Here is a 20254-nt window from a genome sequence, read left to right as displayed (position 1 = left end):
AAACTACTCACTGCGAGATCAGGGATATTAAAGTGTCCCTTTCAGACATCTTGGGGAAATTAAACAAGTTGGAAGGATTTATTCTTGCAAAAGAGACCTTCTCCTCTTTGAAATCCTGCTTGCTCAATGGCTCCAAGCCTGCACCCTCAATGTCAAATTCGACTCAAACCACTATGGTAGGTGTCTGTACCAGTTTTACGCAAACATGTGGTGACCTCAACTTACATGATTCTAAAAATAAGTATTATGCTGGTGTCGTGGGTAATTCACTATCAAGTCGTGATAGTCCTTATGATGTTTCCAATAGGGACCTATAGCAAGCTGTCAAAATTAACATAGAAAGAATTACTGAAATTGAGATCCAATTAAAAAGTATACAGGAAGTCTCTTCTACCAACTACAGGCACTGTCACATGCATACTCAGATAAATGGTATGGACAGTGTATCCAATTGTGATGCACTCAACAGTCCAACCCCGCTGACAGACTTAATTGAACAAACCAACAAAGCTAGTGTAATTGCGCATGAAACTTCTGGTTCTTTGTTGGACATAGAGGCCTATAGCACGCCCAATTAGTATCTTTCATGAAGAGCTAAGCGTTTAGAGCTTAGAGCAAGTAAAAGAAGACTCAACAGAAATGACAAACAAGACTCCTTGGAGGAAACAAAACAAGAATCTTAACTGTAAACAAGACTAATGGCCATGACTCAAAATTAAAAAATCTTTGCAACATCTCTGATGAGGACAAGATTTTGGACCTAAACCAATTAAAAGAAGTTGAGTTTCCTCCGAAGGCTAAATTTAAGTCCTCTTGTAACTCCAGTGAGTCCAGTGGCAGTTAGAGTATCGGAGGACCTGATAAACAATACTTCAATTGATTCAAATCAAGTTGCCATAGCATCTTTTGACCGCCTCCAAAAGTATCAAACACATGCACCTATCTAGTTTCTTTCCAATTATATCCAATAAAAAAAGGTTGGGCTGTTCAACTATCCAATTCACCTCAATCTAATAATATCTCAAATTCAGAAAGCGCAAAAGAAATTGTCTTACAAGCCGATGAGGTATCACTCATCAGAGCTGCACCAATTGTAAAGGAAAATGTTAATGGTATCTGTAAAGAGTCTTATACTTCTCCGACCATTGATGTACACAACAAACTGATTAATGGTGCATCAGTCGAATTAGACCTGACTGCGCTCACGCCTGAAATTCCAAACATAATTGGATGGGTGAGTTTACCGTAAAAAGCAATGGGAGGTCCAGACTTAATTGTACATATATGTTCAATGTCTTCAAACAGATTCCCTCGCTCAGAATTTTTAATTCTGATGATATGGATCGGGTGGCCTTGCCAAAATTAACAATACTCGAATAAGTTGTCAATTTCACTTGCACATTATTACCGAATTGGTCTGGGGACTGCGAGCTGACTTGGCTCACCTTGGGCTTATTGACTATATATTTAAAACAAAGGAAGACTCACTCATATTTGTAGAGACTCAGGAGATAACCACTGATGGTGGTAATGGAGTTACACCAAATTCCGACAACCTGAAACCACCACATGATGAGTTGATGGCTCAGTTTTCATTACTTCCAGCACAGTGAAGGATCTATCATGGGTAGAACCCTTTAAGAAAAGCTTTCTCTCTAGCAAAAACCCCATAACACAATCGTAGCAAAAATGCAATTACATTTAATTCTTGGAACTCTTGCGGCTTTAACAATCTAATGTCCTGGTTTAATTTGTTGCACATTGGCAACAAACCATCGATCATTTAACTGCAAGAGACTATGAAATTGCAACATTTTTATTTGAATGACTACACTACCTATACGCAACCGGCAAAAATTGATCACATAGGCGGACCAATTGGGGGCCTAGCTATCCTAATGGATAACATGAAAGTGCGTACAAGGTTGATTTAGACTTCTAAAGATCTGTTGGTGATAGAGCTAATCAAAAACAGCGAGGAAAACACTTGCTTCTTGATATTATGCATATATTGGAATCCAGCAAGGATATCACAATCTAGGCTCTTCTTAAACCTGGACACAATATTAGAGGATGCTTTTTCTTTGTAATCAGAATTATGAAGTAATATGTGGTGACCTTAACTCAACTTGCATTGATTCTGATAGCAATCAACTTTGTAAAAGAAATTGAGTTTTGAGTCCAATTCTGTGATTAGAGGGCAAGGAAGGTTTCAGTATTTGTCTGAATGGGGTATCCAATTTGTCGAGACAAAGGATAAACAATTGCACTTTACCTGGCAAAGAGGCTCCAATAGGTCTTATATTGATTAGTTTGGTGTTTCTACCAATGTATGGTGCTTGTGATCACGTGATAATTACCAACCCTGAAGTAGGAGATCATATGATTATAAACTTAAATGTGAAAATCGCATATAATCGACAACAAAGTATGCCAACACTAGCTTTGCTAGAAAAGTAATGACATGCAGTCTCTGTTCATTGGAGCACAAAATTATGTTGGCAGCTAACAAACAGGGATAGCAAAGAAATCATGTTGAAAGTAGATATGTTTCATTATGGAACAGATATGAAACAAATAGAGGATTGGAACAACTCCATAATCAAACATCATCTGCATAATTTAGCTACCAAACGTTTCTACATGAAACAAAGTGAACATAATCACACATTCTACAGTGAAGTTACAAATTTAAAATGGCAAAAAAATTGAGGGAATTGAATCCGGCAGTGATGACAGCAGCGCTATATACAAGTATAAAAAAAGCAGATCTGTCAGACATATAAAACAAAATCAAACTAATTAAATTTAAGTTATACATGGCAGACAATCAGCAAATGTTTCAAAATCTATGCAAATATAACACCAAAAATGTCTGGGCGGTTTTAAGAAGCTCTGCCAGAATAGGTGCTGCCAATTTTCGCTCATCTGTCACAGGTGAGGTGTGGCAAAAATACATGACACTTAAATACTACCTTGCACTTGCCACCAGCTGGCCCTATTATTTATCTTGTATTCTATTTACCATGTACTGCACTCTCTTTGCACTTGCCACCAGCTGGCCCTATTACTTATCTTGTATTCTACTACCCAAGTACTGCACTTCCCCTCTCCCTTTCCCCTTGCACTTTTCCCATTCCCCCTACCCTTGCACTTGCGCGATCTGAATGACACCTGGCCTAGTAGGATCGTTGTCTGTTCTCCCTTTGTCCCCCCCACCTGCCTCGTCTCGCCTTGAAATACTTGTGTATAGGCGCGTTACAAATGCCATATCATATCATATCCTATCATAAATTCCTTGGGAGCACAGGGAAGTCTCAGTTAAACATCTTGACACTTCACTTATGGGGCGATGTCCATGGTCTTTGGGGGATGTCCTGTGGGCTATCTCCAAACTCAAAAGCTGCAGGTCCTGATGCCATACCATCTTGTGTACTTAAAGATGACCCTCAATTTTGGGCTTTTATTCTTAAAGGCTAAGATTGACTACATCTTCAACTCTAAACCAATCCCTGAGTCTTGGCTAACCTCCATCATTGTAACAAAAATGAACTCTTTCAGACCCCTCTAATTTTAGATCAATTGCGCTTGGAAGTCTCAGCGAAGGTGTTTCCGATTCTGATCCTTAACGAACTTGAACAGTTTATACGAGATCATGACACTCTATTTCAATTTCAAGTTGGTTTTCAGAAACACCTGGGTACTGCATTGAATGCTACCATTCTCGCGCGCATTATTGAAACATCTAAGCATGCAGATGGCGGTCCGGTTTACATGGTTTCACTTCAGCCTTCGACCGAGTTAAACGCATTCATCTGTGGAATAAAATGGCAGCACTTAGTATTCCCTCACATATAATTCTTATAATTGCTATGCTTCACTGTAATACAAATTATACGGTGTAGATTAATCAAGAAGGCGCACTCATTGACGCCATTCCTAATTCACTGGAGTGAAACAAGGATGCAATAAGGCATCTATTCCCTTCAATCTTTATTTGTGCAAACTGAATGAGATATGGAAACATGACAACATCTTTGCAGTCAGACTCGGCAAACTTCACCTTCACTTGATGGCTTTTGCCAACGATCTGATTTGTTTCGATAAAACACCTTTTGGTTTACAAAACAAACTCCAATTATTCTCGATTTATGTGCAAAAATACAACTTACAGTTTGCACTTTTTAATGGTCTATAGAAGGAATTAAAACTGAACGCACATTAGTAACACGCTCCCTAGGTTACAATCTATGCGACATGTCTTCAATACTTATGTAGAGAACTTCTTTGAATCTAAAGCTTCGACCATTCTTGTTGCAGATGAAAATAATATATAGTAAATACTGCAAATTCTCAGTTATGCCGGTAATTGAGTTTTATACTGTATACAGCCTTGACATGTGCTTGTTAGACATATATAAGCTCTTAGATCAAATACAGGGTAGGTGTCAGAACCCGTCCGTGGAAGCTCTGGCAGAGGTGGAAACATTAGAATGCTCCCCGGTATCATTTCAGCGTTCTAGTGTTCCCCTAACATGGCCGCCATGGATATATATTGGGCCATGCCCCCCAGAACAGCACGTTGTATCCGTCATTCTGACAGTCTAATGCTGCTGTGTCGCCTTCAGTTGTTTCTCCTTTGGAGTTTGTTAGGCAGAAACCTGTGCAGTTCCCTTAGGGACCACTGCAAAAGGCTTAAGACTACAGGTTGGCAGTAAACCCAATTGGTAGCAGTCTGCACCACCCAGATTTACCTGGTAGCTGTGGCTGAGCAGTCAGACTTCTCTCAAGAAGAGTTAGGCAGTATATAGAGTATACACAATAGGTACAGAGATACAGTAGCACAAGCAAACACTGACCAGAGCTGTGGTGTAAAAGTATATAATTATTTATTTAAAGACACACTTGTAAATTACACTAGCACAAAAAGAGGTAAGTAAATTCAACACACAGTCACTATTATAGATATACAACGCTGATTACTTATTGGACAAGTATTAGTGAGAAACACCACTTATTTTCAGACACAGGTGAGCGCTTAACCTAAGATGGCACTTTAATAAGTAAAAAAAAAGGGAGGGAAAAGGCAGAGTTAGGAAAGCACACAATTTCAATACTTTTAAAAGAACCACAGTGAGGCAGGTTAGGCAAAGTCTACTGGAGAGCAAGGAAGTTCAAATGCCAGGCCCACTCTTAGAGAGAGCAAGCAAAATGTGTCCAGGATCACACAGTGGGGGTTATGCCCAAAGAGTCTTGGTAGATAGTTCAAAAAGATGAAATCAAGTCAGGAAAAGTTAGTTAACAGGCCCCAGGCTAACCCAGGTTAGAAGGTTGAGGATTTACTGTCACCCCGAACGATCTGTCACAAGGGAAGCCAGGCGGGACACAGTACCTGTGATGGGAAGAACGCTCCAACAGGGGCAGTTGTTCCTGGCAGTGGGTGCAAGTCGGTGTCTCGTCTAGAGGAAGAGGAGGTCTTGACGTGGAGGAAAGATGAAGGTCGTTGCACTGCCAGGGAAGAAACCAGCCACGGAGTTCTCCGGTTACAAGGTACTACCCTTTTCTTCGCGGTAGTGGTAAACCATGGTATCCCGGTTGCCGGGGTGCTTGGCACAGGCAAAGCGGCCACGAGATGATCCAGGAAGGTGAAAAGACGGGCAAACTGGTTATCCCCACCAGTCAAAGGAAGGAGACTCTCCGGACTGGAGATCTCCTCTGTCGTCGGGAAAAGTGGTGAGACGGTTCAGCAGGGCTCCACTGGTGGTGTCGTTGTTGCAGGTCGGCTCGGCTTCTCCCTCCTCGGATTCTTTAGGTCCTGTGGCGACTTCTGAAGTTCCAGTCCCCAAAGCCCTGCTTTTATGCAGAAAGCCCCCATTCATCAGTCCTAGCTGTCACTCAAACAGGCTACGTGGTGAGCCGGGCGGCTCACCACTGGGCCAATCACACCAGAGTGTGACTTGAGTTGCCAAAGAAACTCAGTCCAGGGTGCCTAAACCCCCTCCCACACCACCTGTGGTAGCCAGACATAGTGGCACCACTTTTGGAGGCTTCTGTGGAAAAGCCCGCCAAAAAGTGGAACAAAGGGCTCGACTTGGGTTGGAGTCACAGAAGCGAACACAGATGCCATTTTGGAACTGAGTTTCGGCAAAAAGTACCAAACGGTGAATTTATATTCATTTAATAAACCGGCGGTATGTTCAAGGCTATATTAAAAAGTGGTAGCCTCGAACAATGTGAAAACCCCATAGGAATATATATGCGGTCAAATATAAAAAGTAGTATCCACTGCCACCAGCCAAAACTCAGTCGGGGGGAACTGGATAGTGCCCCCTCGAACAACAGACCCCGGGGCAATCGAATTGCCCCGACCAGTACGTACACAATATGATGGTTTGTACTGGTTCTGTTCAGAATTTGAAGACTAGTAAAGCCAATGGTGACTTTACATGCCCTGGGAGACAGTAGTCAGTCCCAGCGTATGGAGTCTATGTTTGGGGGTCGTTACGACACCCCTGGGTTACTGCACGGAGGGTGCTGTGTAACCCACATACCAAAAACACATGAAGCCCTATGGGGTAAAGGACCCCATAGCCCATACAACACATACAAAGTCAAAGAAACACCTCAAATCATGTCTAAGAGTGGGAGAAAAAGAGTCTCACTCTTAGCAGGAGAAAAAAAAATCCCAAAAATCCGGCAAAGATGCTGGGGGACTCACTAGGTTTGGGAAATTAGCCTTTACAGAGAATTCTCCCTAACAGAGTTTGCCTCCGTGTCTTCTTGATTTTTTTCCCCCTTCTTTCCGCCCTGGCTAGCGCTTGCTGGCTCGACTCTCTCCTTTTCGGGTGTTGACTTTTTCTGTGCACTGTGGACGCTTGCACCGGTGGTTGGCTCTTGTTTGACCTCCGGTGTGCCAGCCATCATTCGTTTCCTTATCTTTGGGGCTTTGGGGCTATTCTGTCCTCCCCGGGTCCTTATGGAGGACCGTGGACACTACCGGTGAGTCATTCTATTCCTACGTTCTGTAGCCCTTATTGTGGTTCTACCGCACCTTTCTTTTCTTTCCTTCTAACTCTTTCTCTGTGGCTCTCTGTTCTATTCTAGCTATTTTGTTTTTCTCTTTTCTTTTTGGTACGCTAACAGTTCTTTTACCTTTGTCTAGTTATCCCCTTTTCTGAGCCGCTCCTCGCCTCCTTCTGTAGATCTTCATCTACTTTCTCCTCTGTGCTCCGCCCGTCACTTCCAAGTGAGCCTTCTCTCCTCTCCTCTATTCTCCATCAGTCCAAAGCTCACGTGACTTTTCTGTGTTCCTACTTCTACACCGACCTCTGTGGAACGTCTGTTTAGTTTCTCTTCACGAGACCATTGGAATTCGAAACTACATCTCTCAGAAGCTATTACCATCCAGGATACCTACCAGTGGGGCTTTAGACTGTACTACTTGCGATCCATCTATCAAGAGCAGATCATCAGCAAAACCAGGGTTTTTTGTGCCGTTGGATTTTTCCCTGGTTTGGGGTTTGGCTCCTCGGGGTCCACCAAGGACGGGTTCCCTATTCTCCCAAAGTGGCCTCTGAGGGAGCCAGACCTTATCTGCCCCATAAGAAAGAAAACAAGCCCAAGGAAAGGAAGCCCCAGGACCCTAAGAAGACTAGCTCCAGGAGAACACCAAAACACAGATATAGCTCTTCTGAATCCTCAGGTGAGGAGAAGGTTCGGGAGGGTAGGAATCGTCTCAAACGAGCTAACAGTAGGATATGGCAAAAATCTCTATGCCCTGCCAAATTCTATTTTAAGACATGAATTGGGGTTAAGTTCTTTATCATGCAAATATCAATGGAGAATGATGACCAACTATTCAAAAAATTATTGTGTGTCCCCGTAATTCAATGTATGTAGATCTGTCCCAGGTGCTTATTAATGCCCATCCTGCAACACCTGTATGGTTTGATGCAAAAAGGAAAGCACTTTTGAACAAAATAGAGGTTAATACTCAAAGCCAGGGTGACAGATTAGACCCCTGGGGAACACCTCAGGTAGAGAGGGAGATAATGGGAAAGGAAGGACCCAAGTTGAACCTGGGAGGGTTGATGAGAGAGGGAAGAGGTCAGCCAGGCCAGAGCCTGATCAGTGATACTCAGGTTGTCACAGAGACGGTTGAGCAGGATGATGTGGTTGACTGAGTCGAAGGCAGAAGAGAGATTGAGTAGGATGAGGACAGAGGGCATGTTAGAGTCAAGGTAGGAGAGCAGATCTTCATGGATGTTCAGGAGAGCAGGTTCTGTGCATTTGGCAGCTCTGAAGTCAGACTGATGGTCGTGGAGACCGCCAACAGAATCAGAATGAAGATTAAGCTGCGCGAAGGCCAGCTTTTGCAGGAGTTTGCCCAGGAACGGAGTGATAGGGATTGGGTGATATTTTGCTGGGCAAGACGGTCCGGCTGTGGGTTTTTTGAGAAAAGGGTGCACAAGAGAGTGCTTCAAAGGGGAGGGGAAGGCTCCTGAGGAAAATGGGAGGTTGCAGAAATTGGCCAGGACAGGAGCAAGGGTGTCAATGTGTTCCTTGATGGTTTTGGAGGAACAGGGGGGAAGAACCTGTTTTGACAAGACTTTCATAGATCAGACTTGTGGAAAGTCAGTCTTTAAGGGGAATGGTGTGTAAGAAATCTGAGGGCGTTCTCACTGATAGACCCCATGGATCCCTTTTTCAGGTGGCCTGGGGAGGACCATTTCACATGGATTCCGACCCTGGGGGTGGACAAGCAGGGGAAGTTCACCTGGGAAGGGGGTCCATGGGGACTGCGGAAGGAATGTCCTCACAAGAGATGCAGTATTTCCCCACTCTTCCGGTACACCTCTACCCAACATCCCCACAGTCTTCTTGGGATATTCTAAACAAGAGCCCACCTATCCACAACCATAGACCTACCTTCCCCGACGCGACAACATTACACATAATTTGCACATAATTATCCAGGAATACTACAATTCCCATAGTTCCCCATCACTTCTCTTTTCCAAAAACACTGAGACAAAGAAGAGAGGGACTGAGAGGATGAAGATTTCTCAAAACCACACTGAGAGACAGAAGACAGACTGCCCCATGCTAAGACTGGACTGTCCCACTAACAGAAATAGGCAAGGTCAGGCCTCCCTTCATAATCAGTTTACCTGAGACCTATTAAGCCTCCACCTCAGTATAAAAGGTAGGGCACACAGACACACTCTGAGTGAGCTGGGGATGCTGGAGGAAGCACAGAGACCAGGAAGAAAGTCAGAGCAGAAAGAACCATGGAGGACCTGGAGGGAGAAGGACTACCCCAACACTGCGCCTGAGCGTACAGGGAAGGCAGAAGTATGGTGAGGGAGCTCCATGGGAGCCAAACCAGGGGCAACTAAGGCTACCTGGAAGTGCTAATGTCAGAGCTCCTCCAAGGGCCAGACTATCAAGCCCAGGCCTCTGAGGGGTAGGTGGAAAGACCCTGACCTCAGAAAGCTATCCTTTTTAAAACCATGCAGCTCCCAAAACCGCCTGGATGTCATTTGGAGCAGTTGGCAAAATGGGAGCAGAACCCAAACTGTTGCATTTTGGGGTGTGAAGTCCAAAGACATTCATTTTTGTAAAACAAGAGGGGTCCAAGCACTACAGAGAGAAGCCTCTGAGAAGTCAAGAGAGCAAGGCTGGATAGGAGAGGGAACAGCTCTGTAGGGGCTGGCAAGAACCAGGCAGCAAAGCACGGAAAGCAGAGGGGCTGTTCAGATCCAACGAAAAGCAAGGGAAAGCCAGGCAAGAGAACCAGAGAGAGAACCAAGAGAGGTCAGAAGGGTTCCTAATGCAGAGTCGAGGGGCTGGAGAAAATACCCCTTTGAAGTTTGAATCCAAGTCGTCCTCCTCCCGGGTTAAAGAGAGTGTTTGGGGAGGAGCAGAGAGGCTGGAGCTGAAGGCCTTGAGCACGATAAACTTGAAAGAATAGGAAAGCCTAACCGCAACCGGTGAGTGATTGCAAAAGAACAAAAGTATGGTGTGCAAGCAGCACCAGCGATGGAATGTAGCAAGCAAGTATACGCATACAAGGGCAAGACGCATGGAGAGATTGTCTAAAGTTATACAAAGTAACCGAGTGGTCTTGCGAGCAAAGCGCATTGTCGAACGTCTTTATTTTGAACTTTGAAGCTGTAATCTCCTAAAGAAAGGGAGTAACAAGGACATTATTGCAAAGTCTTGTTTGGATGGAAAAGCAAGTCTGAAAGTAAAGTAAGCTGGAGTCCGGAAGAGGCTGAAAGTGAACATTTGTAAGAGCCATCGTGCTAGTACGCGCATGAGAGGGAAAAGAACCACATTTACCAAAATGCAAAAGGTGTAAACAAGTTAATGTAATGGAATTTAAGTGGTCAGGCACAGAGTCTGAAGAAAACAGTTCTTTGACCGAGAAGTGTTAAAGCGCAAGTGTGGAAGTAAAAGTCATAGGCGAAGGGTACCCCGACAAGTGTTACAGTGAGCCATATTGAAAGAAAGGGACTCCGACCCGACGTGGGGGAGTCCGAATGTGAAGATTGTTGAAAATAAACTGTATAAAGATGTGCATTTACTTGGAGACGGAGAAACTCTGGAATTGTTGAACTGTATTGAAACCTTGGAGAAGAAAACCCCGGCAAAGTGACTAAAGGTTTGAGCCGGCCTGAGAGGAACCAATTAAATGTAAATGTTGAACTGGTAAAAAGGCTTGAGCACGGCTGAGGGGAGCCTGTATTTGGACTGTAGTGACTTTCCATATTGAGAAACATGGTGAACTGTGTGACAGCTTAGAGTGACCCAGGCGTGGGTGAAGGAAACAGAAGATAAAGCTAAAAAACTGGTAACTGACATTGAAAACCATGTGCGTTTTGGGACAAAATATGTCCACCAGCCAAAGTGTGCCCACCTGACCCAGTGCTATATAAGGTATGGGAAGGGAGCTGTCCGAAGGGCCATTATGACATTTTCTTTAAAACACTATTTCTTTCTGCATGTATATTTTCCCCACAAGTATTTGTTACATTAAAGTAAGGGCGGGTAATAGGTTTTGTTAGCATAGGACATTTTATAGACAGACTCGACTAGGACTGTTATTTATTATTTGATGGTCGAGCGTGCTCCCATCTTAGACATAGGGCAAGATAGGCATTCTTCCAACCCCTTTTTGAGAACAATAAAGGTTTTCCAAATGTATCTTTTGTGCCTGTCTCGCTTTTGAAACCATGGGTTCCTCACAGCCCAAGCGCTCCAGTCCTCCCTCAACCCATCTATTACACCTGATCGGCTGATAGCCTGGAGGAAATTCGGGAGTGTTACAAATGCGAGTAAGGGGGAGAGGAATGTAGTCTCTTGATACTTATGAGCTGCTTTGCCCCAATATTCCATCAGAACCTAAGTCGATGAGAGGTTAGTCTATTCTTTACGAACTATAGTTGATCGCCAGCACCAGTCATGTAACGGAACCTAGATCCTAGACTGCTCTATATTCAACCAGTGAATAGGGTTCCGGGCTGCATTCATGCTATCAAATAAGGGAGCTAACTGCACCACATAAGGATAAATCTCCACATACGGGACTGCCAGACCCCCTTTATTTTTTATTGTCAGCAAAGTACGTCAGAGAAACCCTCTGAAATGTCAAATGAATCTAAAGATGGAGGCTTTAAAATCCCTAAGGCATTTTAGGGAAACCAAATTCAGAGGGCTTGGAAGACATATAATACTCGTGGTAATAGCATCATCTTAAGGGTTGCGACCCGCCCCAGCCTTGAGATATTAGATTGTGCCCAGCAGAGCAAGTCCGCTTTGTAGGAAGAAAAAAGGTTTGGGATATTTTGCACATACAGCTGAGAGTGCGAATGAATGGTTAATCTGAACTCCCAAATACTTAAGGGAAGTCTGTCCACTGAAATTCGTAGGCCCTGTGGAGTTCCTGATTTGTCTCAGGGCTCTCAGAAACATTACAAATGGTGTATTTGGAGTAATTAATTTTACAGCCAGAGACATGATGGAACGACTCTAGTAAAAAGGCTATCTGGCATAAAGTGGCCAGAAAACGGTGCATATAAAAAAAGAAGGTAATCGGTATGAAGTGTAACCTTGTGCTGATATCTGGTTATAGCGATGCCGTGGATATCATCTGCCAGTTGGATCTTACTTGCTAAGGGCTCCATCGATAACGCAAATATTAGTGGGGCCAACGGACATCCCTGGAAAGTTCCCCTAGACAAAGCAAGCAGCTCAGACAAGGCCCCGCTTCATTTTAGACGAGTAGTTGGATGGGCAAAATTAGCTTGCATCATTTTAATAAACAGTGGTCCAAATCCCCTCAGCACCTCCAAGAGGTATGTCCAGTCCATGCAGTCAAATGCTTTTTCTGCATCTATACATAACAACGCTAATTTCTGGTTCCATCTCTTTACATACTCAATCACATTTAGGGTTCTACAAACATTATCAGGGGTTTGGCACCCCTGGGATGAAACCTGTTTGATCTATCTGGACTATATCCAGGAGAACATCTGTCAACCGGGCTGCAAATACCTTGGAATAGAATCGTAGTTTAAAACTGCAATGGGGTGGTATGACTTACTGAGGGTGGGGTCATTGTCCAGCTTGCCAATAAGCGAGAGCAAGGATTTCCCCATGAAAGGCCAAACAGCTCCAGTGTCTGTGAAACTATTGAATAGGTTGATCAGTTGGGGGGCAAGAATGTCAATACCGTTTAATTGGGGGAGATGGAAAATACTGGTGAAGGAACCACTTCGAGCAGAGTGTGGGCCTGTCAGTTTGCAGTAGATGCATCTCCTGTAACTGGACAACATCGGATTTCAAATCCAGCAGCTTGGCTAACATGCTCTTGGTCTTCCAGGGTGAATTCAAACCTTGCACATTAAGCAAGATCACCCATTCATACCATGAACGCACTCTTCGGCATTTCTCAACAACACAACCCAGCTTCTGGCAAACAAACCACACACAGCACAGTTATCAGTTTCAGAATGATAAAAAACATCTGGACGGAAAGTACTGTCAAAGAGAAGCCCCGGCGCTGCAGAGGGTGAAAACTGTATGACAAATAAAACAAAAAGACAAGAAAAATCATCCATTGGACGGACATCTGGTCAGAATAAACCCAATGAGGGTGGGTACTCCAGCTGCGCTGCCCATATAACTGTGAAAGCAGAAGTACCAAGCAGCCTTATAGGTGCCACTAAATCAGTTTAACAAGAAAAGAACAAATGTGAAATAGCTTCCAAACAGCAATCGCAGACCAGTGACAAGAAAAGTGAAGATGGTCAGGACATCTCGAGCAGTCATGTTGGTCCTTCCGAGCTGCCACTTCTTTCTCGCCTGTCCATGGAGGGCCGTCTGTTATCCCTTCACCTGCTTTTCCTACAACGGATTGTGCACCACACGTTCTGGGGGACTTCATGCTCAAAGACTTCCGGCAGCTGAAGCAATGTACGGGGGATCTTTAACACTTCTAGTGCAACAGCCAGAGACACAAATTGTTGTTGGACTCCCTTGTAGCTGAAAAAAACACGGAATGGGTACCCCATCTGTACTAAATGTCTTTTTTCAGCAGCCATTGAGTGGGTGGCCTCATCTGCCCACGTCTCTGAATGGTCCCCTGTGCTGCATCTTGGAAAATCTGGAGGTCAGCTCCCCTGAACCTAATACTGCACTGTAGTCTGGCCTTCTGGAAGATTAGTTCCTTGGTCCAGTAGAAATGGACGCTGGACAGCACGTCCGGGAGAAGATTCTGGTGTTGTTGCAAGTTTAAGAAAACTCTATGTGTCCGATCCAGAGTCAGATCTGCCTGCCCTTCTTCCCCCAGGATACTACAAAAGAGTTCCACCACATATGCCACCAGGTCCCGGTCCAGGATTTCTTGTGGGATGCCACAAATCCAGGTATTATTTCTTCTGGAGAGGTTCTCAGTATCCTCAAGGTACTCCACTGTAATAACATTATGCTTCTCCAATGCCGCCACCTACTGCTCTAACTGGTCCTGAGATTTAGCCTGATCACAGAAAGCCATCTCAAGGTCATTCAGCCAATATTCTGCCCGCTGGACGTTATGCGACAGCTCTTGGAACAAACCTTTCAGCTCCTGCAGAGTGGACAACATCTCCTTTTGGATAGATTGCAATATCAGTGCAATGTCACCCTTGGTGGTCGGCTGCGAATCATGGTCCAGTGCGGGAGACAGATCCATGCCTGCAGCTCCAGCTATGCCTGACTTGGAGGATTGTAACACGCCTTTAATGGAAGTCCCTGACTTTTCTTAGATTTGCAGGACTTCAAAGTCAAGGCAAGTTTGGCTGTCTCTTATGAGCCCTATACAGAGGGGCCAGGTGCTGCAGGAGGGATCCAAGCCCCAGGCCAAGGGAGAAGGACAACAACAAGTAAGCCAGGGACATCCCAGTTGGGGTGTGCGTCAAAATGTAGTCAGCACCCCATGAGTGCTGCGTTCTCCAAATGAAACCAAATTGGCCAGGATTGTGGTTCCAGTGAGACCTTTGATGATAAAGCAATAATTGTAGGGGTCCAACAATCCAAAGTCAGTGCCTCATAGTCAGCAATGCAGGATAATAGAAGATCCCTAGCCTGTAAGGCATCCGTTGTACTGACCTCCCCAGCCAATGGCTCCAAACTCAATGTACTGCTGGCTCTCACTTCCCTGAGGACCTTCTGCCAAGAGCCCATGGAGCCCACCAAGCAGGGCACTTGTATAGGGGTCTCCTCTACCCCTCAGTCAACCAAGCAGTACCCCCCATATACACTGACCACACAACATAAATCTCCAATCAGATAGGGATTGGAATGTGGTTCTAGTCCTTTCAAAGTATGTGCCTACTCTGCCTATTGCTAATATTCAGTGTGCCTATAGTGTGTTTCTCCTTTGCAGGGAGGGTCATTAGTATGTTTTGTGTTCCTTGTGTTTTTAATAAAGTATGATATTTTGATTTAGACTTGCTGGAGCATTGGTTTTATTTAGTATTTATGGTGATATAATTGTTTGGAGCTTTCTCTGCTGGTTCAACTCTCTGAAGGCTGTTGCGTGGAGTATAGCCTGCTTTTGGCCATTAATACCTAAGGCAAAGGTGGCACACTATAACATTTGTCTTGTTTTACCTTTCTGATTGAAATACCTCAAAGCCAAACTAAGGTACAGGCATGGATACAGCATGTAGAAAGCTTTGCCCCTCCCCATGCACTTCTTTGTCATACTATTGTTATCCTTCGTTAACCAAGCCCCTTGTAACATTCCCTGTACCAGAGCCTCTTGTGAGAGCTCATTACCCATGCTCATTAAGTGCACTATGACACAATTGTTCTCCAAGCCCCTAATTCCCCCTTTAATAAAGTGTATTGTGAATTATTTGTATGGTGATGCCTCTTATAGGTGTCACTCAGGACATCATAAATCTCCTTAATTACAGCCCCTCATGAGAAAACAGTGCCTAACTGAAATTACATCTTACCTGTTGGCAAGAGAAATAACTTGACTAGTGGCATCAGCCTCTTGTTGACATTTGATTTTTGCTGCTGTTGCCTTCTCAAAGTCAGATGTTAGGTTGGCCAAATTTTCATTTAGTACCTGAAACAAACAACATTTCCAGTTAAGAAGAACACTGAGTTCAGAAATTCATTTATCTAAATAGTTCATAAATGTGAATTGTGAGGGCATGAGTGATATTCATTTTATTCTAGAGAGGATTGTATGCAAGAGTTTCTTCTGGTCCACTTATGTGTATGCATCCCATAAAAGTAAACCGTTATTTTGGACCAGGCCTCCTGCCTCTCAGTCCAGTTATAATAACTTGATGGAGCTTCAGCCCTGGTTTATTGAATATGAGGTTGGAGGTAGCCTAGCCGGTTTTACCGGCAAGGCTACCCCCAAACTCTCATCCAGTTTCGGCACCCGCAAATGGGCAATTACCGGGCTATTCCGGCCCAGCCGGACCTGGTAATTGCCCTGTCGTGGGGGCCGGTCCCGGTACATCCCCATTCTCATTTGGGAATATGGAGGCTGGGGAGGGTGGTAGCACTGGTACAGTTAATACGGTAGCAACAGTGTCAGTAGCGATACCAGCGCCGTTGTTGCCTTACCACCCTACTTGTAATGAGGCCCAAAGTACTTATCTCCTACGTTTAAAGCATTACCTTGAGAGAAAAAATAAAGTTTTTCACTATGGTAGATGGACAAAATACTTAACTGTGGTAATGTTCTTTCTGATGGATTCTATTCCCACAGATCCCACATCTTAGATGATCTGTTATGGAAAAGCTACACTAAAAAACATATTACCAGCAGGGGGCACAATGCGGCTTACAGCCAACTCCTCTCAACACCAATGACTCCACAGATCCGGATGTGACACCACCACTTGCATATATATGGAGCACTTTACACCCTGTGACTTCAGTTCCAAGCGTTTTTCCCTGTGTTTAGCAGCTGTGGGACACAGACTGAATGGATGAGCTCGCAACAAGTATGTTCCTTCCCCTATGCCTGACAGTTCCGAAATATTTGGTGGGAGTGTACTTCCACTACAATATTGTTGTTGAAGCTCCTTAGATCAACACACATTCTAAAGTCCTCCCCTTCATTTTGTACTAGAACATTTGGATAGATCCTTTCTGAAGATTAAATCTCTTCTATGGCTCCTTCTTTTAGAAGTTCCTGCAAAATCATTTTGAGCTTTTCTCGTTTCACCAAGTGTCTACGTCAAACTTTATCCCTGACTGGAACAGCCCCTCTCTTCAGTTTTATGTGGTGTTGAAAATTCTTCAAACATCCAAGTTTCTTCGTAAATACACCTGACATTTACAGTCCATATGTGTAGTGTCTTCATATTCTATCTACTCAGTAATCAAGAACTCTCTGCTGGGATCACTGCTTCTAATTCAATATGAAATGCTGCTTAATGCCACCCCCTAATTGGGGGACTCCTTCTCTGGCCACATATACTTTTCCCTATGCTGTATATTTGCAGCCAAACTCAGTGTTAAAGTAACCAATGATGCCCACTCTATAACCTGAGTAACACCTGAATAAATGTCTCATTGAAGCAGTTTGCATAAGGTTTTTAAGAAATGATGGTGTATTGAGATACCAAATCAAATTGAGCATGGACAGACAGTCCAGCTATCTAAATCACTTCATCTGTTGCAGACACTTGTTCAGTGGAAGGTTAATTTCCCACACAATTAATCATCATCACTGCTGTGTTCTCTATTGGATCATCTGTGTTCTGTTCTTGCATCCATGCTACTTTGGTCAGCATACTTGTCTGATCTCCTTTATGAAAGTAATTTTTCGACCTCTAAACCTTAAGGAAGTTGAAATGTTTACCAGATCCCGTGCAAATTCAGGTTAATGATGGGCATGTTTTGGAATTTCCCCAATAGGTCAAGGAACTGCATCTGGAGCATTCTGCCTTCTTGCTTTGTCATGACACATTCTTTTGAGTAATTAATGTATCAACCTATGTGTCTAGTTACTGCTTAGATCTTAGAGCAGGTAGCACAGCAAATTTCTTTTTCTACATGCTCAGCCCAAGCTTTGTTCTGCTCCATGGCTTTGGCCATTGATGGTGACTAATATTACGTGCAATTGCCCCTGAGTGACAACCAAAGATTTTCTCCGATTTGCTGGCCACTAAGTCACTAAGTCTCACTATCAAATCATCTCTCATCACATAATTTAGAAATGGACCAAATTCACATGGCATGGGGAGAGTTTTTAATGCATCAGTATATTCTTCAATACTTCCTCCACAATCTTGATAGTGTGTGCCCCTTACAAAGCTTCTTCTGGACCCACTAAGATGGGTGGCAGTGTTATAAACATTCCTTGTACTTCTGATCCAAGGCTGTTTAACAATCTGGAAGATTTGCGAGAATCCGTCAAAGTCTATGGCACCTGATCCATCTAGGTATGTTAAAAAATGTTGCTTCCATTGTTTAAGGGATTGACAAAGGGCCACGTATTTGAAAGAACTTGTGTGGTGGCTTATTATAGTTCATGGTGTGCATCACTTCTTTATGGGATTCGAATGATTATTGTAAGTACTTTCCTTATTATTTTTGTATTCTTCCTATGATTTTTTGCATGCTTTAGTTGCATACTGTTGCTTATCTGAGTTAGTCTTGTTATCTTCTTATGGCAATTATTACTTTCTTCTTGGAGGGATCAGAGCACTGCTTCCTGGAACCATCTAGTTCCCCTACTTCTTTCACAGAGTTGCAGGGAAAATGGTTAGCCTCCAAGGCTCTCTATGCGCATTAATAAGTCCTTTCCTCTAATCCATCATGTGGCTGTGTTGTCTATTTTCAGTGCTTGCAGCTTCACCATTTTTCTTTTTCATGCTCAAGGTACTTCACTCAAGGGTTCAGGATTGGCGATTCATGGCAACAGCCTCCCTTGACATCCTCTGAAAGTGCTGCTAATTTTTCCTTTCCGACAGTCTTCGCTCTGAATTTGGGGGAGTTCTCCTCTCATTGCTATTTGTCACAGCTGCTGTTGCAGCGTGGAAGAAAGGGCAGACAAAGCATGGATGAGTCAAACTGATGTATTACTGCCAAGAGGGAAATGGTCCAATCTGAACATCCAACCTTTGATCCTTTGCAGCCCCAGTCTTGCAGAACTCCTTGACCTGTGGGTTCTACCTCGTACACATATGAATCAGTTCCTTTTCACAGAATGGATTTCAACACTTTAACTTCTGCCAGCAGGGTCAGCGAGATTCAGTCTTTTTCCTGTAAACTGCCTTGCTTGTTTTTCTTAAAAAAGAAGATATTTAAAAAAATCAGACCTTCCATTTGCTTAAATTGGTGTTCGAGTTTTATTTATAACAAAAAAATGATCACAGAAATGTCACCTTCCGGTCTTTCCTTCCAATTCACCCTTACAAGTCGGTGTAAAGTTTCCTTTGACTGGACCCTATTAGAGCCCTAAATGTTTATGAGGCTCACACTAGTGAGTTTTAAAAAGATGTTCAACTTTTTGTGTCTTATACGAAAACCTGCATAGGTGCTATACAAGCAAACATTATATAAATGGGTTGTGCATCTCAGAATGTTATAAAATTGCAGGGAAAGTTGTGCTGGATACCTCAAGATGAATTTCAGTAGGGTTATAGCAGGTACTTCCGCTTGCTGAGAAGAGTGTCACTTTTGGACATTTGTCAGAAGGCAATGTGGGCCTCATTGCACACTTTTTCAAAACATTTTAGTTTGGATTTATTATCAAGTCAAGATGCTTCTTTGCTCTGCAGCACTGTCTTGCAAAATGTCCTGGTGTTAAAGATGATTCTCACACCTCGTCCTCCCCCAGTTTCTTGTATTGTATGGGAATGTGTCTAAGAGTAATAATCTGTGGGAGCATGCAATTTGGAAGATACAATCCATTAGAAGAACCAATTACTTACCTTCAGTAATGTGCTTTCTGATGGATTCTCCTCTCACAGATTCCTCACTACCCCCATGCTACCTATTTGTTGCGAGGTACCTTTAACTACCTTTAAATGGTTGTTAGTACCAGAGTACGACAGGGTGACAGTGCACCAGGAAGCATTTTGCGCTCCCAACCATTTAAAGGTAGTTATCACAATAAATTATTTTTGGTTATATGTAATATTAAAAATAATGTTATAGAGAGCAAAGGGGAATGAGTTGATACAACCTTTCCCTGTTTGTTGTCTTACAGTCAGGAAGAATTCCACATGCATGAAATATGATGCCAAACCATGAAATTTGACTCCCACACAGAAAAGAAGCTACGTAGGTAGCAGGTCAGTAGAGTGCAAACTCCCAATGCTGCTTTGTATAAATGATGATGGTCACAACCATGATAGGTTTTTTAATGGTGTGTTTATTTGCTTTTTTGTCTATAGGCAGTTTATGCTGAACATATGCCGCATTGCTTCATTATTTATATATTGGAAAATGGCTAACGTCCTGAAGAAGGGGGCAGACTGCACACTTGATAGCAGGATAATTTCAGCTGTGTTGTTTGTTTACCCCCTGAAACACAAGTTGGTGTAGACGTGCTATGACTAAAGTTAGGATGTCATACTCATTAAAAGTCACTCTGGTACTAAAATAACTGTTGCTAAAATAGATACTACAATAGATCTGTATGTCTAAAAGCCAACAAATCTGCCATCAGGATATCATTCTGAAATATTTCAGACTGATGCCATGACTGAGATTCTGAAGCACCTCG

At 43.4% G+C, this 20254-nt stretch overlaps 1 protein-coding gene across 1 annotated transcript in view; it reads right to left on the bottom strand.

The window, feature by feature from the left end:
* Positions 1 to 20254, bottom strand: part of DNAH17 (dynein axonemal heavy chain 17) — an 8024690-nt gene that overhangs the window by 1557414 nt on the left and 6447022 nt on the right. Inside the window, exon 61 of the mRNA XM_069655242.1 lies at positions 15507 to 15622. Coding sequence (XP_069511343.1) covers positions 15507 to 15622 — 116 coding nt within the window. The remainder of the gene's footprint in view (positions 1 to 15506; positions 15623 to 20254) is intronic.

This window comes from Ambystoma mexicanum, chromosome 3q (assembly GCF_040938575.1).
Source record: "Ambystoma mexicanum isolate Mex_15411 chromosome 3q, UKY_AmexF1_1, whole genome shotgun sequence".
Lineage (NCBI taxonomy): Eukaryota > Metazoa > Chordata > Amphibia > Caudata > Ambystomatidae > Ambystoma > Ambystoma mexicanum.
This window is presented reverse-complemented; position numbering and strand designations above follow the sequence as displayed.